This window comes from Taudactylus pleione, unplaced genomic scaffold (assembly GCF_031769625.1).
Source record: "Taudactylus pleione unplaced genomic scaffold, aTauple2 ptg000434l, whole genome shotgun sequence".
Taxonomy (NCBI): domain Eukaryota; kingdom Metazoa; phylum Chordata; class Amphibia; order Anura; family Myobatrachidae; genus Taudactylus; species Taudactylus pleione.
The window spans coordinates 2325324-2344975 of record NW_028284836.1 but is presented as its reverse complement, the minus strand read 5'-3'; the positions used below and the strand labels follow the sequence as shown (position 1 = coordinate 2344975).

Genomic DNA, 19652 nt, shown 5'->3' with positions numbered 1-19652 from the left:
TACATACTCACCATGCAGACCAGCTTGTGCCAAACCTTGTACATACTCACCATGCAGACCAGCTTGTGCCAAACCTTGTACATACTCACCAAGCAGATTATTATATGCCAAACCTTGCACATACTCACCATGCAGACTAGCTTGTGCCAAACCTCGTACATACTCACCATGCAGACCAGCTTGTGCCAAACCTTGTACATACTCACCATGCAGACCAGCTTGTGCCAAACCTTGTACATACTCACCATGCAGACCAGCTTGTGCCAAACCTTGTAAATACTCACCAAGCAGATTATTATATGCCAAACCTTGCACATACTCACCATGCAGACCAGCGTGTGCCAAACCTTGTACATACTCACCATGCAGACCAGCTTGTGCCAAACCTTGTACATACTCACCATGCAGACCAGCTTGTGCCAAACCTCGTACATACTCACCATGCAGATTATTTTATGCCAAACCTCGTACATACTCACCATGCAGACCAGCTTGTGCCAAACCTTGTACATACTCACCATGCAGACCAGCGTGTGCCAAACCTTGTACATACTCACCATGCAGACCAGCGTGTGCCAAACCTCGTACATACTCACCATGCAGACTAGCTTGTGCCAAACCTTGTACATACTTACCATGCAGATTATTTTATGCCAAACCTCGTACATACTCACCATGCAGACCAGCTTGTGCCAAACCTTGTACATACTCACCATGCAGACCAGCTTGTGCCAAACCTTGTACATACTCACCATGCAGACTAGCTTGTGCCAAACCTCGTACATACTCACCATGCAGACTAGCTTGTGCCAAACCTCGTACATACTCACCATGCAGACCAGCTTGTGCCAAACCTTGTACATACTCACCATGCAGATTATTTTATGCCAAACCTTGTACATACTCACCATGCAGACCAGCTTGTGCCAAACCTCGTACATACTCACCATGCAGACCAGCTTGTGCCAAACCTTGTACATACTCACCATGCAGACCAGCGTGTGCCAAACCTCGTACATACTCACCATGCAGACCAGCTTGTGCCAAACCTCGTACATACTCACCATGCAGACCAGCTTGTGCCAAACCTTGTACATACTCACCATGCAACCAGCGTATGCCAAACCTCGTACGTACTCACCATGTAGACCAGCTTGTGCCAAACCTTGTACATACTCACCATGCAGACCAGCTTGTGCCAAACCTTGTACATACTCACCATGCAACCAGCGTATGCCAAACCTCGTACGTACTCACCATGTAGACCAGCTTGTGCCAAACCTTGTACATACTCACCATGCAGACCAGCTTGTGCCAAACCTTGTACATACTCACCATGCAGACCAGCTTGTGCCAAACCTTGTACATACTCACCATGCAGACCAGCTTGTGCCAAACCTTGTACATACTCACCATGCAACCAGCGTATGCCAAACCTCGTACGTACTCACCATGTAGACCAGCTTGTGCCAAACCTTGTACATACTCACCATGCAGACCAGCTTGTGCCAAACCTTGTACATACTCATCATGCAGACCAGCGTGTGCCAAACCTTGTACATACTCACCATGCAGACCAGCTTGTGCCAAACCTCGTACATACTCACCATGCAGACTAGCTTGTGCCAAACCTCGTACATACTCACCATGCAGACCAGCTTGTGCCAAACCTCGTACATACTCACCATGCAGACCAGCTTGTGCCAAACCTTGTACATACTCACCATGCAGACCAGCTTGTGCCAAACCTTGTACATACTCACCATGCAGACCAGCTTGTGCCAAGCCTTGTACATACTCACCAAGCAGATTATTATATGCCTAACCTTGCACATACTCACCATGCAGACTAGCTTGTGCCAAACCTCGTACATACTCACCATGCAGACCAGCGTGTGCCAAACCTCGTACATACTCACCATGCAGACCAGCGTGTGCCAAACCTCGTACATACTCACCATGCAGACCAGCGTGTGCCAAACCTAGTACATACTCACCATGCAGACCAGCGTGTGCCAAACCTAGTACATACTCACCATGCAGACCAGCGTGTGCCAAACCTCGTACATACTCACCATGCAGACCAGCTTGTGCCAAACCTTGTACATACTCACCATGCAGACCAGCTTGTGCCAAACCTCGTACATACTCACCATGCAGACCAGCTTGTGCCAAACCTCGTACATACTCACCATGCAGACCAGCGTGTGCCAAACCTCGTACATACTCACCATGCAGACCAGCTTGTGCCAAACCTTGTACATACTCACCATGCAGACCAGCTTGTGCCAAACCTTGTACATACTCACCATGCAGACCAGCTTGAGCCAAACCTCGTACATACTCACCATGCAGACCAGTGTGTGCCAAACCTCGTACATACTCACCATGCAGACCAGCGTGTACCAAACCTCGTACATACTCACCATGCAGACCAGCTTGTGCCAAACCTTGTACATACTCACCATGCAGACCAGCTTGTGCCAAACCTTGTACATACTCACCATGCAGACCAGCTTGTGCCAAACCTCGTACATACTCACCAAGCAGACCAGCGTGTGCCAAACCTCGTACATAATCACCAAGCAGACCAGCGTGTGCCAAACCTAGTACATACTCACCATGCAGACCAGCGTGTGCCAAACCTCGTACATACTCACCATGCAGACCAGCGTGTGCCAAACCTTGTACATACTCACCATGCAGACCAGCGTGTGCCAAACCTCGTACATACTCACCATGCAGACCAGCGTGTGCCAAACCTCGTACATACTCACCATGCAGACCAGCTTGTTCTCTTGAGGTTTGCTGTCACTGGAGATATCACTGTCCTCTCCTCCAGCAATCCGTTCTCCAATGTCTCCGCTCACTCGCACGACCTCTATATGGAGACGACCTGCAATCTGGGGGACGGAGAGCGCAAAGGAAAATAAACGGACATCACGCAATCTCCCTGCACTCAGCAGAACATGCTAATCACACATACAGAGGGTATATAATGCTTCGCGGAGGTGAAGACTCTTCTGCAGTCCTCTACAAATGCTCATCGCAATGTTGAGCAGATGACTCAAAGCCTTTTGATCCATATACCATTATATACGCAATAGAGTACACCTAACCTAAGCGTAATCATAGGAATGGACTTGTATATACAAAACTGATCCATGGAACTATTAGGTCTTTAGTGTTTGTTCATCACTATTGCGATCCCAGCTGCCATTACGCACGCAGGTCTGCAGCGAAAATATGCTAATGACCGCAATCGCAAAGCTATTATAGAGACACCCGAAGCCAGCACAGAGACGCCCGCTAACGCTTTCGCACATCCGTAATACCTTGTAATCCTGCGTATACATCGGAAACATTGAGTAATATCGGCCCCCCGCGCACAGTTACAGCAGGTCGGACCTTACTCAGAAATTGCTAACCTCTTCGCACGCAGCGAGTACACAAGCTGCGTATACCGTCGCAATGGCTAATTTATGCACGCCCAGGCAATGGCGTTTAAACGGACAGGCACGCCTGTGTTTCTCCGACCACTCCCCGTCACCACTCCCAAACGCTGACGTTCCGTCGCTCACTTTGCGATGGCTTTCTTTCTGCGTGAGTGATCGGAGAGCGATCGCAATGCTGACTTGCGCACGCACACGCTGCGATGCGTGCGCAGTATGCACCACCGACCGATCTGCATACGCTGTTGCAATCCGTAGCGGATCAGGTCCCTTGTATGCTCCGCTACTGGGGTAATAAAATGGGGGCGTGGGGTTATTGCTGTGCGCTCTGCAAAGCCATCTTGGGAATTGTTGTATTGTGCCATATATGCTAAATAAATGCGCTCCAGCTATATCTCACTGCCTGTATGAGCGAGCCCCTCGCACACTATCCATAGCCAGACAGCCGTCTTCAAAGATACATTATCGCCGAAAGTGCTAAGTGTTCGTTCTGGAGGCGGACCAATCAGAAGCCACAGTGTTTGGGTTAACTGCTTCTCATTTGCCCCCCCTATCTACAGGGTCATATGGCCATGGTTCTCTGTCGGCATGATTTACTGCCCGGCGGTTGGAATCCTGACAGCGGCATACCGGCAGAGGAGGAAATCCCGATCGTCCAAGGTAAGTATTCTCTAACCTAATTCTACTCCCTAACCCCCCCTTAGGGGTGCCTAACCCTAACCTTCCCCCCCAAGTGCCTAACACTAATCCCCCCTCTAAGTGCCTAAACCTAACCCCCTCCTTCCCCACTGCCTAAACCTAAGTCCCCCGGGGGGGTGCCAAACCCTAAGTCCCCCCCGGGAACCCTACACCCAACCCTCCCCCACACGCGGCTATCCGCGCCCGGCCGTCCCTTCGATCGGGATGCCGGGCGTTGGGCTCCCGGCGTATGTCTAATGACAGGCATCGGCATATCGACGCCTGTCTTTAGACCCTTGCCGGGATATGACAGTCGGGAAGCCGGCTGTCGGGATTAGGTCCACCGGCTCTCCCGACTTTATACCCTCTTCCGGGCTGTGAGGCTAGAACTGGAGTGTGGGGAATACTGCTACAGCCGTGGGGTAAGGGAGGAACTATAATGCTCCAGGTGATCGTGCAGCAGGTCCTTAATCATTTCATATTACAAGGACATTTAATGACATCAGTGGAAGTCTCTTATGTAATATCATTAAAAGTATTTTAGATGTCCACATAGATATATTTATTATTTCACATCTGATAACATGCCCAGAAAAAACAAGAGATATGGTAAGAACTTACCTTTGTTATCTCTGTTTCTACGAAGTCCATAGGGTCCACAGGGTGACCTTGGGGTATAGCTGGATCCTGGATCCTCGGGCACCACGGAGTTAAAGCTTTTAGCTGCTCCCAGGATGCACTTGGGTCCAACCTCCCCTATAGCCCGCCCCCGAGCCACAGGCACCTCAGTTGGTAAGCAGCCCAGGCCGGAGGAGGAGACGAAACAGAGAGAAGGAAGACTGGAACACACAAGAACCATACTCACAGAAATGGGAGACGGAAAACCGGTGACCAGTCACAGAGCCCATATGAAGCCAGGTGCGTCAGGGCGGGTGCCCTGTGGACCCTATGGACTTCGTAGAAACAGAGATAACAAAGGTAAGTTCTTACCATATCTCTTGTTTTCTACTTCAGGGTCCATAGGGGTCCACAGGGTGACCTTGGGGATGTCCCAAAGCAGTCCAACTAAGGGCGGGGACGCTCCTGTGCTGATAGGAGAACCCGGCGCCCAAAGGATGCATCCTGAGAGGCAAAGGTGTCAAACGCATAGAACCTCAAAAAGGTCTGAATGGAAGACCAGGTGGCCGCCTTACAGAGCTGAACAGCAGAGGCGCCACGGCTAGCAGCCCAAGAAACCCCCACGGACCGAGTGGAATGAGCCTTAACCGAGGCTGGAACAGGTAAACCCTCCTGCATATAAGCCTCAATAATAACAGAATGAAGCCAACGGGCTAGAGTCTGTTTGTTGGCAGGCCAACCCCTCTTGTGAAAACCAAAGAGGATAAACAAAGAATCCGACTTCCTCACAGAACTAGTCCGGTCCACATAAACCTGGAGTGCCCTTACAACGTCTAAGGAAGTCTCCCCAGCCGAAAGATCAGGTGACTGAAAGGCTGGTACAACAATTTCCTGATTAATGTGGAACCTGGAAACCACCTTAGGCAGGAAATCAGGACGAGTGCGAAGCACCGCTCTGTCCTGATGAAAAATCAGAAAAGGGGGACGACAAGAAAGCGCCCCCAAATCTGAAACCCTCCTGGCAGAAGCAATTGCCAAGAGGAAAACAGTTTTAAAAGTTAGCCACTTGAGCTCCACTGACTCCAAGGGCTCAAAAGGAGGACCCTGTAAGGCCCTAAGAACCACCGCCAAATCCCACGGGGCCACAGGTGGCACAAAGGGAGGCTGGATTCTCAAAACACCCTGGAAAAAGGTGTGTACGTCCGGCATAGCAGCGATCCTGCGCTGGAACCACACCGACAGACCAGACACGTGTACCTTCAGTGAAGAAAGACGTAATCCTAAGTCCAAACCGGACTGAAGGAAAGCCAGAATACGCGAAACTCGGAACACCTGGGGATCATAGTTTCTGGCCTCGCACCACTGAAAGTAAGTGTGCCACACTCTGTGATAGATCCTCGCGGAAGCAGGCTTGCGCGCCCTCAGCATGGTGGTAATAACGGAGCTAGAAAAGCCCCGAGACTTCAGGACGGCTGTCTCAAGAGCCACGCCGTCAAAGATAGTCGACCCAGATCCGGGTGAAGACAGGGCCCCTGAGACAACAGGTCCCGCCGTTGAGGTAGGAGGTACGGAGCGTCGATGGACAGGCTCCGCAGATCGGAGTACCACGGCCTTCTGGGCCACGCTGGGGCCACCAGGATCAGTGTGCCTCCGTCCTGTTTGAACTTGCGCAGGACCCGAGGCAGCAGAGATATCGGAGGGAACAAGTAAGCCAGTTGAAACAGCCATTTCACCGACAGCGCGTCTATCAGACTTGCGCCTGCGTCCCTTGTCCTTGACCCGTACACAGGCAGCTTGTGATTGTAACGGGACGCCATCAGGTCCAGCTCTGGCAGCCCCCACTTGTCCACGAGTAGTTGGAATACCTCTGGATGAAGCGACCATTCCCCGGGATGCACATCGTAACGGCTGAGGAAGTCTGCCTCCCAATTGAGGACTCCTGGGATGAAAACTGCCGAGAGAGCTGGAAGATAGCGCTCCGCCCAAGCCAGGACGCGGGACACCTCCGACATCGCAGCTCGACTGCGAGTCCCTCCCTGGTGATTGATGTACGCCACCGTGGTGGCGTTGTCTGACTGCACCTGAACGGCCCTTCCGTGAAGAGCGGTGCCGGACGACTGCAGGGCTCTGTATACTGCCCGCAGTTCCAGGATGTTGATGGGAAGAATCGCTTCCTCCGCCGACCAACGACCCTGAAGTGACAAGGAGCCTGTCACCGCCCCCCAACCCCGGAGACTGGCATCTGTCGTGAGCAGAACCCATTCCGGGATCCAAAAGGGGCGCCCCTCTAGGAGATGAGCTGTCTGCAGCCACCAGGCTAGGGACAGACGCACCTCCGAGGACAACACCAGCATCTGAGAGCGGATCCTGTGTGGCAATCCGTTCCATTCTGAAAGAATCAGCCCCTGCAGGGGCCTGGAATGGAACTGGGCAAACTCCACCATGTCGAATGCCGACACCATGGACCCCAAAACTCTCATCGCTGAGTGCACCGACACTCTGCCACTGCTCAGACAACTGTGAATCCGCAGCTGTAAGGAGGAGACCTTCTCTGGAGTCAGAAAAATCCGTTGCTGACGAGAGTCCAGCAGGGCCCCCAAATGAACCATCCGTTGTGATGGGATGAGGGAGGATTTCTTCCAGTTGATCAACCAGCCGTGCGCCTGTAGACAAGCGACCGTCAGGTGGAGATGCTGGATCAGTACCTCCGGGGAGCTTGCCAGCAAGAGGAGGTCGTCTAGATACGGTAGCAACCGTATCCCCTGGCTCCGAAGGTGAGCCGCCATGACCGCCATCACCTTGGTAAATACCCTTGGTGCCGTGGAGAGACCAAAGGGTAGAGCCCTGAATTGGTAGTGGTTGTGGAGAATAGCAAACCGCAGAAACCGTTGGTGCGATGTTGCTATAGGCACATGGAGGTAGGCGTCCTGGATATCCAGGGAGACCATATAATCCCCCGGTTCCATCGCCAGTATGATGGAACGCAAAGTTTCCATCCTGAATTTGGGAACCCTGAGAAACCTGTTCAGGGACTTAAAATTGAGGATGGGGCGATGAGAGCCATTGGGTTTCTGCACCAGAAACAGCGTAGAGTAATACCCCATCCCACGTTGAGACTGTGGTACGGGTATAATGCCCCCGCCGTCAGCAAGGCCTCTATGGCTTCCTGAACCTGCAAGGCCTTGGTTTTGTCCTGAGAAGGACTTGTGCAAAAAAACTGGCAAGGCGGCCTGTGCCGAAAAGACAGGGCGTACCCCTGGGAGACCACTTCTCGCACCCAGGCATCCATGGTGGTATTGTGCCAGCACTGGGCGAATTGAAGAAGTCGGCCTCCCACTCTGGGGTCCCCCAGAGGGAGGCCCGTCCCATCACGCAGAAGGCTTATCTTCTGGCTTAGAAGAAGGGCGCCTAGCACTCCAGGCTTGCTTCTTTGGCTTTGAGGCGGTCTTGGGTGCGGAGTGCCTCGGGAAGGACTGACCCTTTGCCTTGCCCTGAACCCGAAAGGAACGAAACGCCGAGCTCCGGACCTTAGCAGGTGTAGTAGCTGAAGGGAGGAAGGCTGACTTGGATTTTGCCAGGGTATCTACTATTTTGTCCAGGTCCGGACCAAATAGTAATTCCCCATTAAAAGGTAAGGCCTCCAAGCCTTTCTTTGAATCCGCGTCTGCTCTCCAAGACCGCAACCACAAGGATCTACGAGCAGACACTGCTGCCGCCGAAACCCTAGAGGTCAACAGGCTAGCATCCAAAGATGCTTCTCCAATGTAGGAGGCGGCATCTCTCATCTGTCCTAACAACGCCCCCTGGACGTCCGGAGATTCATCCGTAAACGTGTCCTCCAAGGCGTTGGCCCACCCCTCAATGGCCTTGGCCACCCAGGAGATGGCCATGGACGGCCGGGCTACAGCCCCTGAGAGAGAATAAATAGACTTTAGACAAGTCTCCACCTTCCTGTCCGTAGGATCCTTCAGCGAGGATATAGACGGCAATGGCAAAGTAGCACTCCTGATGAGGCGTGTTACATGGGAATCGACTGCAGGCGGAGTTTCCCATTTCTTACAATGCGCTTCCGGGAAACGCTTACTGGGCGTCTGCCAGGCCACCGCCATGTGATCAGTCAACTGATCAGACAAGGGGAACGCTGTAGAAGTAACCTTAGCTTTTTTTAAACTAGGATACCTTGACTTGGGAGCGGGTGCCTCATCCTCAATCAGAAGAATAGCCCGCACCGCCTTAACCAGAGCCCGCACATTGATGGAAGACTTAGTGTCTACCTCCTGGACTGAGGCATCTGAGGCTGAGTCATCCTGTACCTCACCATCATCCGAGAACCCCTCAGAATCCGAAAGATGCGCAGCCTGTGCCATGACTGAGCGTTTAGACGCCCTGGAGGGCACGTCACTGCGCAACATCGACTGAAAAGCCGAAGATGCTGCCGCCAAATCTTGGACAGTGTGGGAAAGCGCATCCACCCAGGGTGGAGGAGCTGTCACAGGAGCCTGAAACGGCACCACAGCCGGCTGTGCCACAGGGGTGGACTGAATATACATTGGCAACCCCGCATAGGGACCAACAGGCTGAGACCCCGGGGGAGTCTGCAATAATTGTGGGACACCCAGGGAATGGGGGATGGCAGGCTGGGGCAACGCCCTAGTAGGGGCGGCAGTCGGGACCGACAGACGGTCCGCGATGGACACCAGCACCTGGGAAAACATCGCCCATGGTGGCTCCTGCGAAATGGGAGGTTTAGACGTACCAGGGACCGCCTGGCACCGTCCGCACAGGCCGTCCTGTGACAAATCCTCCCTATCCACTCCTGCAGAACAGCGCCTGCAGGAGAACAATACCGGAGCCCCGGAGTGCTCAATCTCCTCCTCAGACATGACTTAGGAAGAAAACGTGCGCACTCACCAGTGTGCTGAACAACAGCCCACAATATGGCACCGTGTAGCACACAACTGTATGTGACGGACCTCACAAATACGTGATCTATATAGGTGAGGTCAGTAGAAACACCCTTCCCCCGCACACCTGTAGGGCTTGTAGGAGAAGGAAAGGGATAGGTACAGGCTGACAGTAAGTAGAAAAAAGACACAGACAGGCAGCACTAGCAAAAGTCACATACCATGCAGGAAGATATACTCACTGCACCTTTCCACTACAATCAACCTCCCAGATTCAGTGTCTGGGAGGGCTATAGCGCTGTGTACACTGTCCTTCTGCAGGGGAGAGGTGCACAGGGGGACCGGTCCGCGTGCTCCCTGAGAGTATCCACGCTGCCACAGAGAAAATGGCCGCTGGAGACCTCAGAGGAGGAGTGGCCGAGTAGCTGCAGCTCAGCGACGCCAGACTCCGAGCTGAAAGGCGCGCTGAGCTGAGGGGAGGAGCCGCTGACAGGGAAGGCTTCCTCCCCTGGCTAGCATATTAACCCCCGGGTTGCCGGCATCCCGCTTGCCGCGATATTAACCCTGGTGGTCTAGTGGTCTGGCGGGGTATGCCTCCGCTGGAGGGGGGGCCCGCCGCCACCGCTAGCGCCCCCGGTCTGTCCCCTAGACCGGGGGCATGGGACTGCATTTAAAAGGAACCCGCGCACCGCCGCTAATCAGCGGTGCGCGGCTTACCTGATCTCCCCGGCGTCTTCCGGCAGCAGTCCCGGGGGAAACCAGAGTCCGGCTAGTACAGACTCTGGCTTCCCCCGCCGCGATCCCCAGTTCAGTGCTGGCGTCGCGGCGCCAGCAGGGAGAAGGAGCGGCAGCGTGGGCGTCTGTACAGACAGCCCAGCGCTGCTGCTCTAGAGAAAAAACTAATAGTAAAAAATAAATAAATTTAACTAAGTTAAATAAAAAAATTAAAAGCTTTAGGGGGCTGCTCCTGCAGCCCACCCCGCAGGGTGACCCGACTCCGGCCGGGCACCATCTAAAACTGAGGTGCCTGTGGCTCGGGGGCGGGGTATAGGGGAGGTTGGACCCAAGTGCATCCTGGGAGCAGCTAAAAGCTTTAACTCCGTGGTGCCCGAGGATCCAGGATCCAGCTATACCCCAAGGTCACCCTGTGGACCCCTATGGACCCTGAAGTAGAAATCCTAATTACTGACCCCCTATGTAACGGGACAGGTGAAGGGATCGGCGCTTCAGCCGAAGGAAATATTTATCTTGAACGGAAGGGAACACGTTTGTCTGGAAGAAGCCAGTGGCTGAGCCAAGATAATCTCCGACCATAGATCTGTGCTCTATCCCTAAACCCCCCCCATATGTATTAAAATAAAAATAGGTATGAAAATGTTGCATTTTATTTACTTCTGATTAAAAAAAACATTACTGCCTGTCACAAAGTGATCAGTGTTCTACTACAATATATGTTATTTATGTGACCGCCACCTCCCATGCTGGCAGCCTGCAAGTCTGCAACCCCTAACCACATATACGAATACAGGGGGTGAAGCATAGACTAACCTCGCCCTTCTGATTGATGATCGGGACGGCGTACTGCAGCTTCACGTCGTGGAACAGCGACTCCAGGAAGACGTTCGCCACCCCGATGAGGCTGTGATTCTCCTGCTCGTCATAAAAAGGGTCCGCTCGCCGGAAATACTCCCGGCTCGCCTGCGGAGACAAGGGAGCGCGTGCCGTTATTACTCAGTGTCACTGTTATACCTCCTAGATGTCATTTTACAGATTTCTGATATAAACTTTTTCGATTGTGACCAGAAGAAACCCCCCCCCGCAGTTATAAAAACTACCTACTTACCCCTCACCGTCAGCACAAACCGATTCGGCATAAAATAGATCTAATAGCACCTGAGAAATAGTCACTGGTGGATCCAGTTTACAAGCCCGTACCAGTGGCTCCTGGAGGTCTACATTCTACACATCCTTCATGGACAGATGGGGATTCTGCAAGAGCCACCTTAGTTCTCTTGTGACCAGGTCCACGTTGAGGTGGTGATCTCCACAACCACTGAAGATCTGGAGGGTGGCCAGCAATACAGTACGTGTATAATCAGGGAATAGGCCCATAACTTACAAAATTGTCCTCATCACAAGCTTTCCACTCCTGGTAGAGGTCTCGTATGTCCACCAGACGGTTCTCCAGCTTCTCCAGGGACCAGATCTGCTTGCCTTTCCCTTTTCTCCTCACCTGGATAGCCGGCTCGCTGAGCACCTCATCCCGCTGTAGGGACAAATCATAGTGAGCAGAAGGGATTCTGGATACATAAAACATGGCACCCGCGGAGCAATGCTCACTGAGCCAGCTCTTACAGTGCCCTCGGCCACCTACACACACCGGAGCGACCATGTCACGAGGGGGGGAGCCTTAGGAACCATGGACAGTTGGCATCCACGTAGGTGGTGGCTGAGATGGCTAAATGTCAGCCTGCTGTGTGTGTAGGCAAAGATTGACGCTCTAGAACAGTGATTCCCAACCTCGGTCCTCAAGGCACACTAACAGTCCAGGTTTTAGTGATATCCATGCTTAAGCACAGATGGTTAAATCAAAATAACTGAGGTACTAATTAAGTCACCTGTGCTCAACTATGGTTATCCTTAAAACCTGGACTGTTAGTGTGCCTTGAGGACCGTGGTTGGGAACTCCTGCTCTAAAAGGTTATCAAGATCACAGGGAAAAGAAGGGAAACAATGGCATCTCTACTGAGCAGTGAGATCTTCAGGTAGACGTGTTAGTACCACCATGAAAAAGGGATGATCAATAAGAATAATAGGATTTGTATTCATTAAGCCATTAATATTGACATTGGACTAAACACGAAACACAGGATGAAATGCCTTTATAAGTGCCTCTAATCACTGAGAGCAGCTGTTTATACAGTGGCTCCAGCGCCTCCCTTCATAGGGTTGGCCAAAGCTGTGCCACACGGGCCGGACAGGTGTTTATACAGTGGCTCCAGCGCCTCCCTTCATAGGGTTGGCCAAAGCTGTGCCACACGGGCCGGACAGGTGTTTATACAGTGGCTCCAGCGCCTCCCTTCATAGGGTTGGCCAAAGCTGTGCCACACGGGCCGGACAGGTGTTTATACAGTGGCTCCAGCGCCTCCCTTCATAGGGTTGGCCAAAGCTGTGCCACACGGGCCTGACAGGCGGACTCACCTTCCTGTTGGCATTCAGACTGGATGCTGGTATTTGCAAGGTCACTTTGTACTCTGTCTTCTTGTCCATCTCATCCACAACGAAATTGGCCTCCTGGACATACAGATTGGCCTTGGCGATCTGGTCCCTGAGCTTAATCAGGCTGTGGTGTAGCATCACCTCCCTGGGAGAACAGGAGAGGGCGTGACAGAGGTCACAACGAAGGTCACAAATAATCAATAGTGTGTTTTCCTTTCATTTTTTATTATTAACAGTAATTTCTACAAAACATACATATTATGCAGAGCTTTCTAGAGAATATATCTGTCACATCAGTCCCTGCCCCAGTGAGCTTACACTCTATATCCCCTAACACATGGACACACACACACACTAGGGTTAAGTTTAGTCAGAAGCCAATTAACCTACCAGTATGTTTTTGGAGTGTGGGAGGAAACCGGAGCACCCCGGAGGAGACCCACGCAAACACAGGGAGAACATACAAACTCCACACATATAGGTGCCTGGTCAGGAATTGACCAAAGGACCTATATGTGCCAACCGTGCTGCCCTCAGTTGGCTAACCACTATGCCAACCTTTTATTGGAGAGGGTAAAAAATGTTTTGTTTTTTTTAAATCTAAAACAAAATGTACACAGGATAGTGGATTAAAAGTTGTAAAAGAACAGACAGGGGGCCTGACTCAGCAAGGATCACTATTGCGCACACAATCGGCCGATTGTTGCGATCTGCGCATGCATCACAGTGCGATCGGGACAGCGGTTGCAGTGACTACGCAGACCTATCGCAGAGTGATTGACAGGAAGTACCCTTTTGGGGGAGGTGTCGGGGGGCGACCGGTGAAACGCAGGTGTGCCAGTGTGTTTGAACGCCGCTGCAGGGGCGTGCATAAATTAGCCACTACGATGCCATACGCAGCTTGGGCTTCCGCTGCATGCGATGAGGTTAGTAATTTCTGAGTGAGGTCAGAGCCTGTGCAAGTGAGCGTGAGGCTGCGATGGTACTCCATGTTACCGATGGTATTACGGATGTGTGTAAGGTAAAGGGGGCGTCCTTATGTTAGGCTGCATACGGCATTGAGATTGCAGTCATTAGCAAATCTTCGCAGACAGACTGCGTGCGTAATCGCTATTGCGATCGCAATAGCGAACCTTCCTGAATCAGAGTTTTCAAATTCCAATAATAGGATTTTTGCATAACCCCCTCCATTCCCCCAACTATTTTGGCCAAGGGAATAATGAAAATGAGCAGGGCTGCACAGGCTTTAATTGCTCTTTATAACTATATTGTATCTGGATCACCTTCTCACTGCGTAGGACAGGGGTCTTCAACCTTGGCCCTCCAGCTGCTGTGGAACTACACATCCCAGCATGCACTGCCACCTTTTTGATATAACAGCATGCTAAAACTATGACAGTGCATGCTGGGATGTGTAGTTCCACAGCAGCTGGAGGGCCAAGGTTGAAGACCCCTGGTGTAGGACTATAGGTGAATATTAATTAGATGGCAATGCTAGGCTCTCTCAGTAAGTAAAATACAATCAGTATCAAAGTAAAGCAGAAGATACAGCAACTGACACTTCAGCATATTTAAAGCCCACGCTACCTCCTAGTAAAAGAGGGTAGTGCAGGGGGCACCCACCTCCATTCCTCTGCTAGGAGATGTACTAAGCTCTGGAGCGTTATAAAGTACCAGCCAATCAGCTCCTAACAGTCATGTTACAGGCTGTGTTTGAAAAATGACAGTTAGGAGCTGATTGGTTAGCAGTTAATCACGCTCCAATTTAACACATTCCAGAGCTTAGTACATCTGCGCCATAGTCTTGGCTCGAAAACCACAGAGAGTGGAGTGTGTGAGTGGGAGGACCAATCGCAAGCCACGATCAAGAGTCAAGATTGGTCATCAAGCTACAATCATGATAGGCCAAAGATAGGTTCTCCAGCTCCCATGCCCCTCTGCCTCTATTTATAGGTGCCTTGCTGGTTTTGTAATACGAAGCGGCAGTGCGGCTGGGTTATCGATCAATTAACAAGCTCCAAACCACCCAATTATCTCCCACCTAATAATTACTCCTTCATTCTGCATGTAAGAATCGTCACCTCTCTTCCGTCCACTGTCTGATGCGTTGCTGGGCGTTAGGAGACCCGAAAGAGAACCTGTCCATGCTGCGGTAATGCTGCTTCTCCGGCGACAGCCTCCTGCGCAGCTGCTCCAACTCGTGTTCGTACATCAGCCTCTGGCGTTCTAGCGCTGTGCGCTTCTCCTCCTCGTGCTGCTGTTCCAGGCTCTGCAGGATGGATTGCATGGGGTCTGCGCGGGGGGCAGGCGAGAGGTCAGTTTATACAAAGACGGGGCCAGCAAGCATCACCTAACATTAAAGTGAGTGTGAGGCCAGGACTGTAAGCAGTGGTTACGTGGCGTAAGGGATTGCAGTGTGGTGTGAGCGGGGCATCGCCCTAGGAGAAAGCCAAAACCGCTTTTAGCAACTTTGGCATCAGATGGGTTTAAAAGCTATAGGAGCGCAGATACAGGGAGCATGTTAAGCTGCCACAGGAACAGTAGCAATGCAGTGCCAGGTAAAACTAAACACTACTACGGTACTACGCTCCTAGAGCCTTGACCACCAGTTGGCACCACTCCTGTGTCCTAAGTAAGGCAAAAGTGGAAGAAAAGTATTCTTGTGAGGTGTACCAGCAATGTATATATTTTCATTCCCTTTCTCTGACAAATGACAGATTGAAGAGATCTATGGGATAGTGTGGTGCGGGTATACAGTCTGTGTGTTTAGTGCCTGGTGGCAGCTAGAATCCACATCATTTGCTAAGTATGTTCCCCAGTATCCTAGCAAACTGGCCAACAGCAGTGGCCACTGTGAAGCCAGCTGTACATGGCTAATGGCAAGTGTCAAAGAACACGCAGTGCCGCTTGGTCAGCGCTACCCGTGTAGACAGACCCGACTAAATAGGCAATAGAAGGAGCTGCCAATAGGTAGCAGCAGCCTAGGAGTACTAACGACTGCGGGCATCATGTGCCAATGCTACTGCTAGTGGCAAAGTCTGACTGTTGGGCATCACAGTTACAGCTGCCATGTTACTGTGCATTAATATTACTTTTGGTCATGTTACTGGGTACGGGACTATCACCTGGTATAATACGTATGCAGATGCCAGATGACTATGAGGTACTATAACGAGAGCTGCAGAACCCCAATCTGGGAGGGGCTGCCCCATACCGAAGATTATTGGCATCTATGAGCCCTAGTGGGCTCCAGGAACAGCCAGACAGTGTGAATAGCATCAGACAAGCTCATAATGCAGATCTCCAATATCTATGCATCAAAAAGTAAATTAAGAAATGTGGGGCCGGAACACAAAGCAATGTTTAGCTGCGGGGCCGGGGCAGGAACAAAGACGTTACGGCGGCCCTGCAGAGCTACAGCGCTAAAGCGAGTCGGGGGTGGAGACTTAAGTTTCCCCACCAGCCAATGAGTAAATATCGGAGATAACGGCTACACGCTGGGGCCCATATCTGTGAGGGACAGTCCGGCCTCACACGGTCATCAGTCTGAGACCCTGTAATTACCGTTATTCCCCAGGGCTTTCATCATCACTTCCATTTGAGCGTACTCGTAGTTGAAGTTGACTTCGCTGGACACCTCGCTGGACGTATCGCCATCGGCGTCCAGCTGCTCGAAGCTGCTGCTGTTCCTCATGCTGGCGCCTCGCTGATCGTCCTCACTCTCGGCTTTCTTCCTCTTTGGCAGGCTTATCCTTAGAGAGGCGACAGGAGAGGCAGGGAGTGAGCACCACAGGGCTTATTAATTGTCTTATTATGTGCTGGCTATTGCCATACAATACATTTCCATGTGCTGTACCTAGACGTATCGCTAATTACGAGCCGCACCTACTGCAGCCCATTAGGCTGCTACAACATACAACCCTGCTCTCTGGACAATAGCTACTGTTTCATGGTGCTGTAAAGGCCACAATCACGATGCAGACGTGTAGGTTCAGAGCAGCATCTTGTACTCACACAACCAACGTTACAGCGCAGCACAACATAACGGTGCACACTGCACATTCAGCGCACCAAAGATGACGACATTACCAGAACGTCATTATTAGGGTTAGGATGAGACTGCAGAGGAGGTTATGGTTAGGCTGCGGGCTGGGGGCTTGATAGGGGTAGGGATTAGGGTGGGAAGTACTCACAGGAACACTGCATAATCAGAGGTGTGACCAGGATCGAACGGTCACATGACCGCAGGGACCTGGAAGCCGCACTAGATTCGCAGCAGCCGTCAGGAGCAAGGTAAGTCACTGCTGGGCCAACACAGATGCGTCCTCATACACCTAGCCTCAATCCGCCATGCAGCGTGAGACGCCTGACCCAAGTGAGACTCCAGGTCTCGTGCGACTCTGCTACTGACGAGCATCATTTTTGCGTCTTCTCACCTACCTGAAAATGCTTCTTAGTCGCAATAAATAAATAAAATATATATATATATATATATATATAAATGTGATGTCTGTTAAAAAACAGCAACAGGCGGCACTCCACGGACTTTGTAGAAGAAGAAAAGTGACTTTGGCGGATTAAGTCACTTTTCTTCTTCTACAAAGTCCGTGGAGTGCCGCCTGTTGCTGTTTTTTAACAGACATCACATTTCTATATTGTTCTAAGGAAGGCACCCCGGCATTATTATATTGGAATATCGAGTGCTCCTCTACATGTTATATATATATATATATATATATATATATCTACACACACACACACACACACACACACACACACACACACGAGTGTTCAGGCGATAAAGACGCTCAGCGCTAGCTGTGTCTCACAGGACCGGGTGCGTCGAGAGGGACTGTTTGGCGCAACTGCAGCAATAGTGTATAAGGATATATCTGTACTCCATGTTGACATCTCATCACTGTCAACGTATCATACCACACCCTTAGCCAATATAGACCTTATATAGAAAATGGAAAGACTCATTTCTACTTGATAAAAATGTATCAGAAGTTTAAAAGGATTGGTGGTCCTTGGGCCCCATGAACAGAATATCTGACCATATAAGACCCCCCCAAATGTATAACGTTTCCACTGTAAATCACTATGAAGTAATTTTCCCCAGTGTTACAGTGGGATGACTGTTATCATACGATATATAGAGAGAGAATTACTCATTCATTGTTCTATCTTCCCCCATCGGCAAATCTAATAAAAGACTCATTCTCAGTAAAGGGATGTAGTCAGGTTGTGGACAGTCAACATGTCGAAAAACTTTATGTGGAAGGGAGAATGCCGGCACCGTAATACTGACACCAGTGTGATGTTCGTTAAAGCATCTTAACCGTGTCGGCATTATACAGTAAGTTTAGAGATATGCTTTCCGTTCATGTTGATTTTATAATACCAACACAGTTAAAAATGCTTTAAAATTACAAAAGTGTTGGCATTACAGCCGGCATTCTCCTGTCCACATACTGACTGTCGACAAACCCTATGTCATCCACAGTAATGTACAGGAGTGTTCTGTGTGTAGGTTTCCCAGATTCCATTACAATTCCCAAAGCAGCTCCCATTCCCAGCAGTACTACAACTCGGGATGGGTACACGATGCCGGCACTCGGGATGGGTACACGACGCCGGCACTCGGGATGGGTACACGACGCCGGCACTCGGGATGGGTACACGACGCCGGCACTCGGGATGGGTACACAACGCCGGCACTCGGGATGGGTACACAACGCCGGCACTCGGGATACTGGCGGTCAGAATCCAGACCACGGCATTCCAACAGGGTTAGAATACAGACACTTGACGTTAAGTATGCTAACCCTCCCTGGTGCCTGACCCTAACCTCCTCCTCTCTACACCCTAAACCTAACCCTCCCCCTCTCCAATGCCCGACTATAACCTCCCCTCTAGTGCCTAAACCTAACTTCCCCCTCCCCATACCCTTTAGTGCCTAACCCTCCTCTAGTGCCTAAACCTAACCCCCCCTCCCTGCACCCAAAACCTAACCCTCCCCCTTTAGTGCCTAATCCTCCCCCTAGTGCCTAAACCTAACCCCCCCTCCTTGCACCCAAAACCTAACCCTCCCCCTTTAGTGCCTAACCCTCCAACCCAGTGCACACTTAACCTAACCCTCCCCCTAGTGCCTAAACCTAACCCCCCTCCCTGCACCCTAAACCTCCCCCTTCAGTGCCCAACACTAACCCTCCCCCCTAGTGCCTAAACCTAACCTCCCCCTCCCTGCACCCTAAACCTAACCCTCCCCCTAGTGCCTAAACCTAACCTCCCCCCTCCCTGCACCCTAAACCTAAAACTCCCCCTTTAGTGCCTAACTCTCCCCCTAGACCCGGACGCTCGCTGGCTAAAAGGGGCCGGCTATTTAAATCATGTGCTCGCACTGCGTCGCGTAAAGCTAGCCACTAAGTAATAGCGAGCGGCAGCACTATGCGCTTGCACCTGTATAAAGACGCCCCTTTGCCACTCGCAACACACGTCATCTCCAGCAGTTGTAAGATTAATCGGGAACATCGAGAGCCATCGAAGCTGCTCGCAGCGCTTGTGGTAGCCTTTTCCCACCACAACATTGCGAGCAGTTCAGGCTAAAATACAACCCAGTCACGTGTGTAATGACGCTACTTTGCTATTTATGCACACCCATTAAACGCCGTTCCGATGGTCGGGCACGCCTGCGTTCTCACATCCACACCCCCGTTTACAAGCACCTTCCCCTGTCACCACCCACAACACTCAAAATAGCAGCCCGACTGCAGGCTAC

The 19652-nt window shown here is 51.3% G+C and overlaps 1 protein-coding gene across 1 annotated transcript in view; it reads right to left on the bottom strand.

The window, feature by feature from the left end:
* KIF13B (kinesin family member 13B) overlaps positions 1 to 19652 on the bottom strand; it is a 210742-nt gene that overhangs the window by 96482 nt on the left and 94608 nt on the right. Inside the window, exons 16-21 of the mRNA XM_088447549.1 lie at positions 16436 to 16623; positions 14953 to 15163; positions 12854 to 13016; positions 11772 to 11918; positions 11201 to 11350; positions 2778 to 2903 (exon numbers count right to left, since the gene is read on the bottom strand). Of these exons, the coding sequence (XP_088303675.1) occupies positions 2778 to 2903; positions 11201 to 11350; positions 11772 to 11918; positions 12854 to 13016; positions 14953 to 15163; positions 16436 to 16623 (985 nt within the window). The remainder of the gene's footprint in view (positions 1 to 2777; positions 2904 to 11200; positions 11351 to 11771; positions 11919 to 12853; positions 13017 to 14952; positions 15164 to 16435; positions 16624 to 19652) is intronic.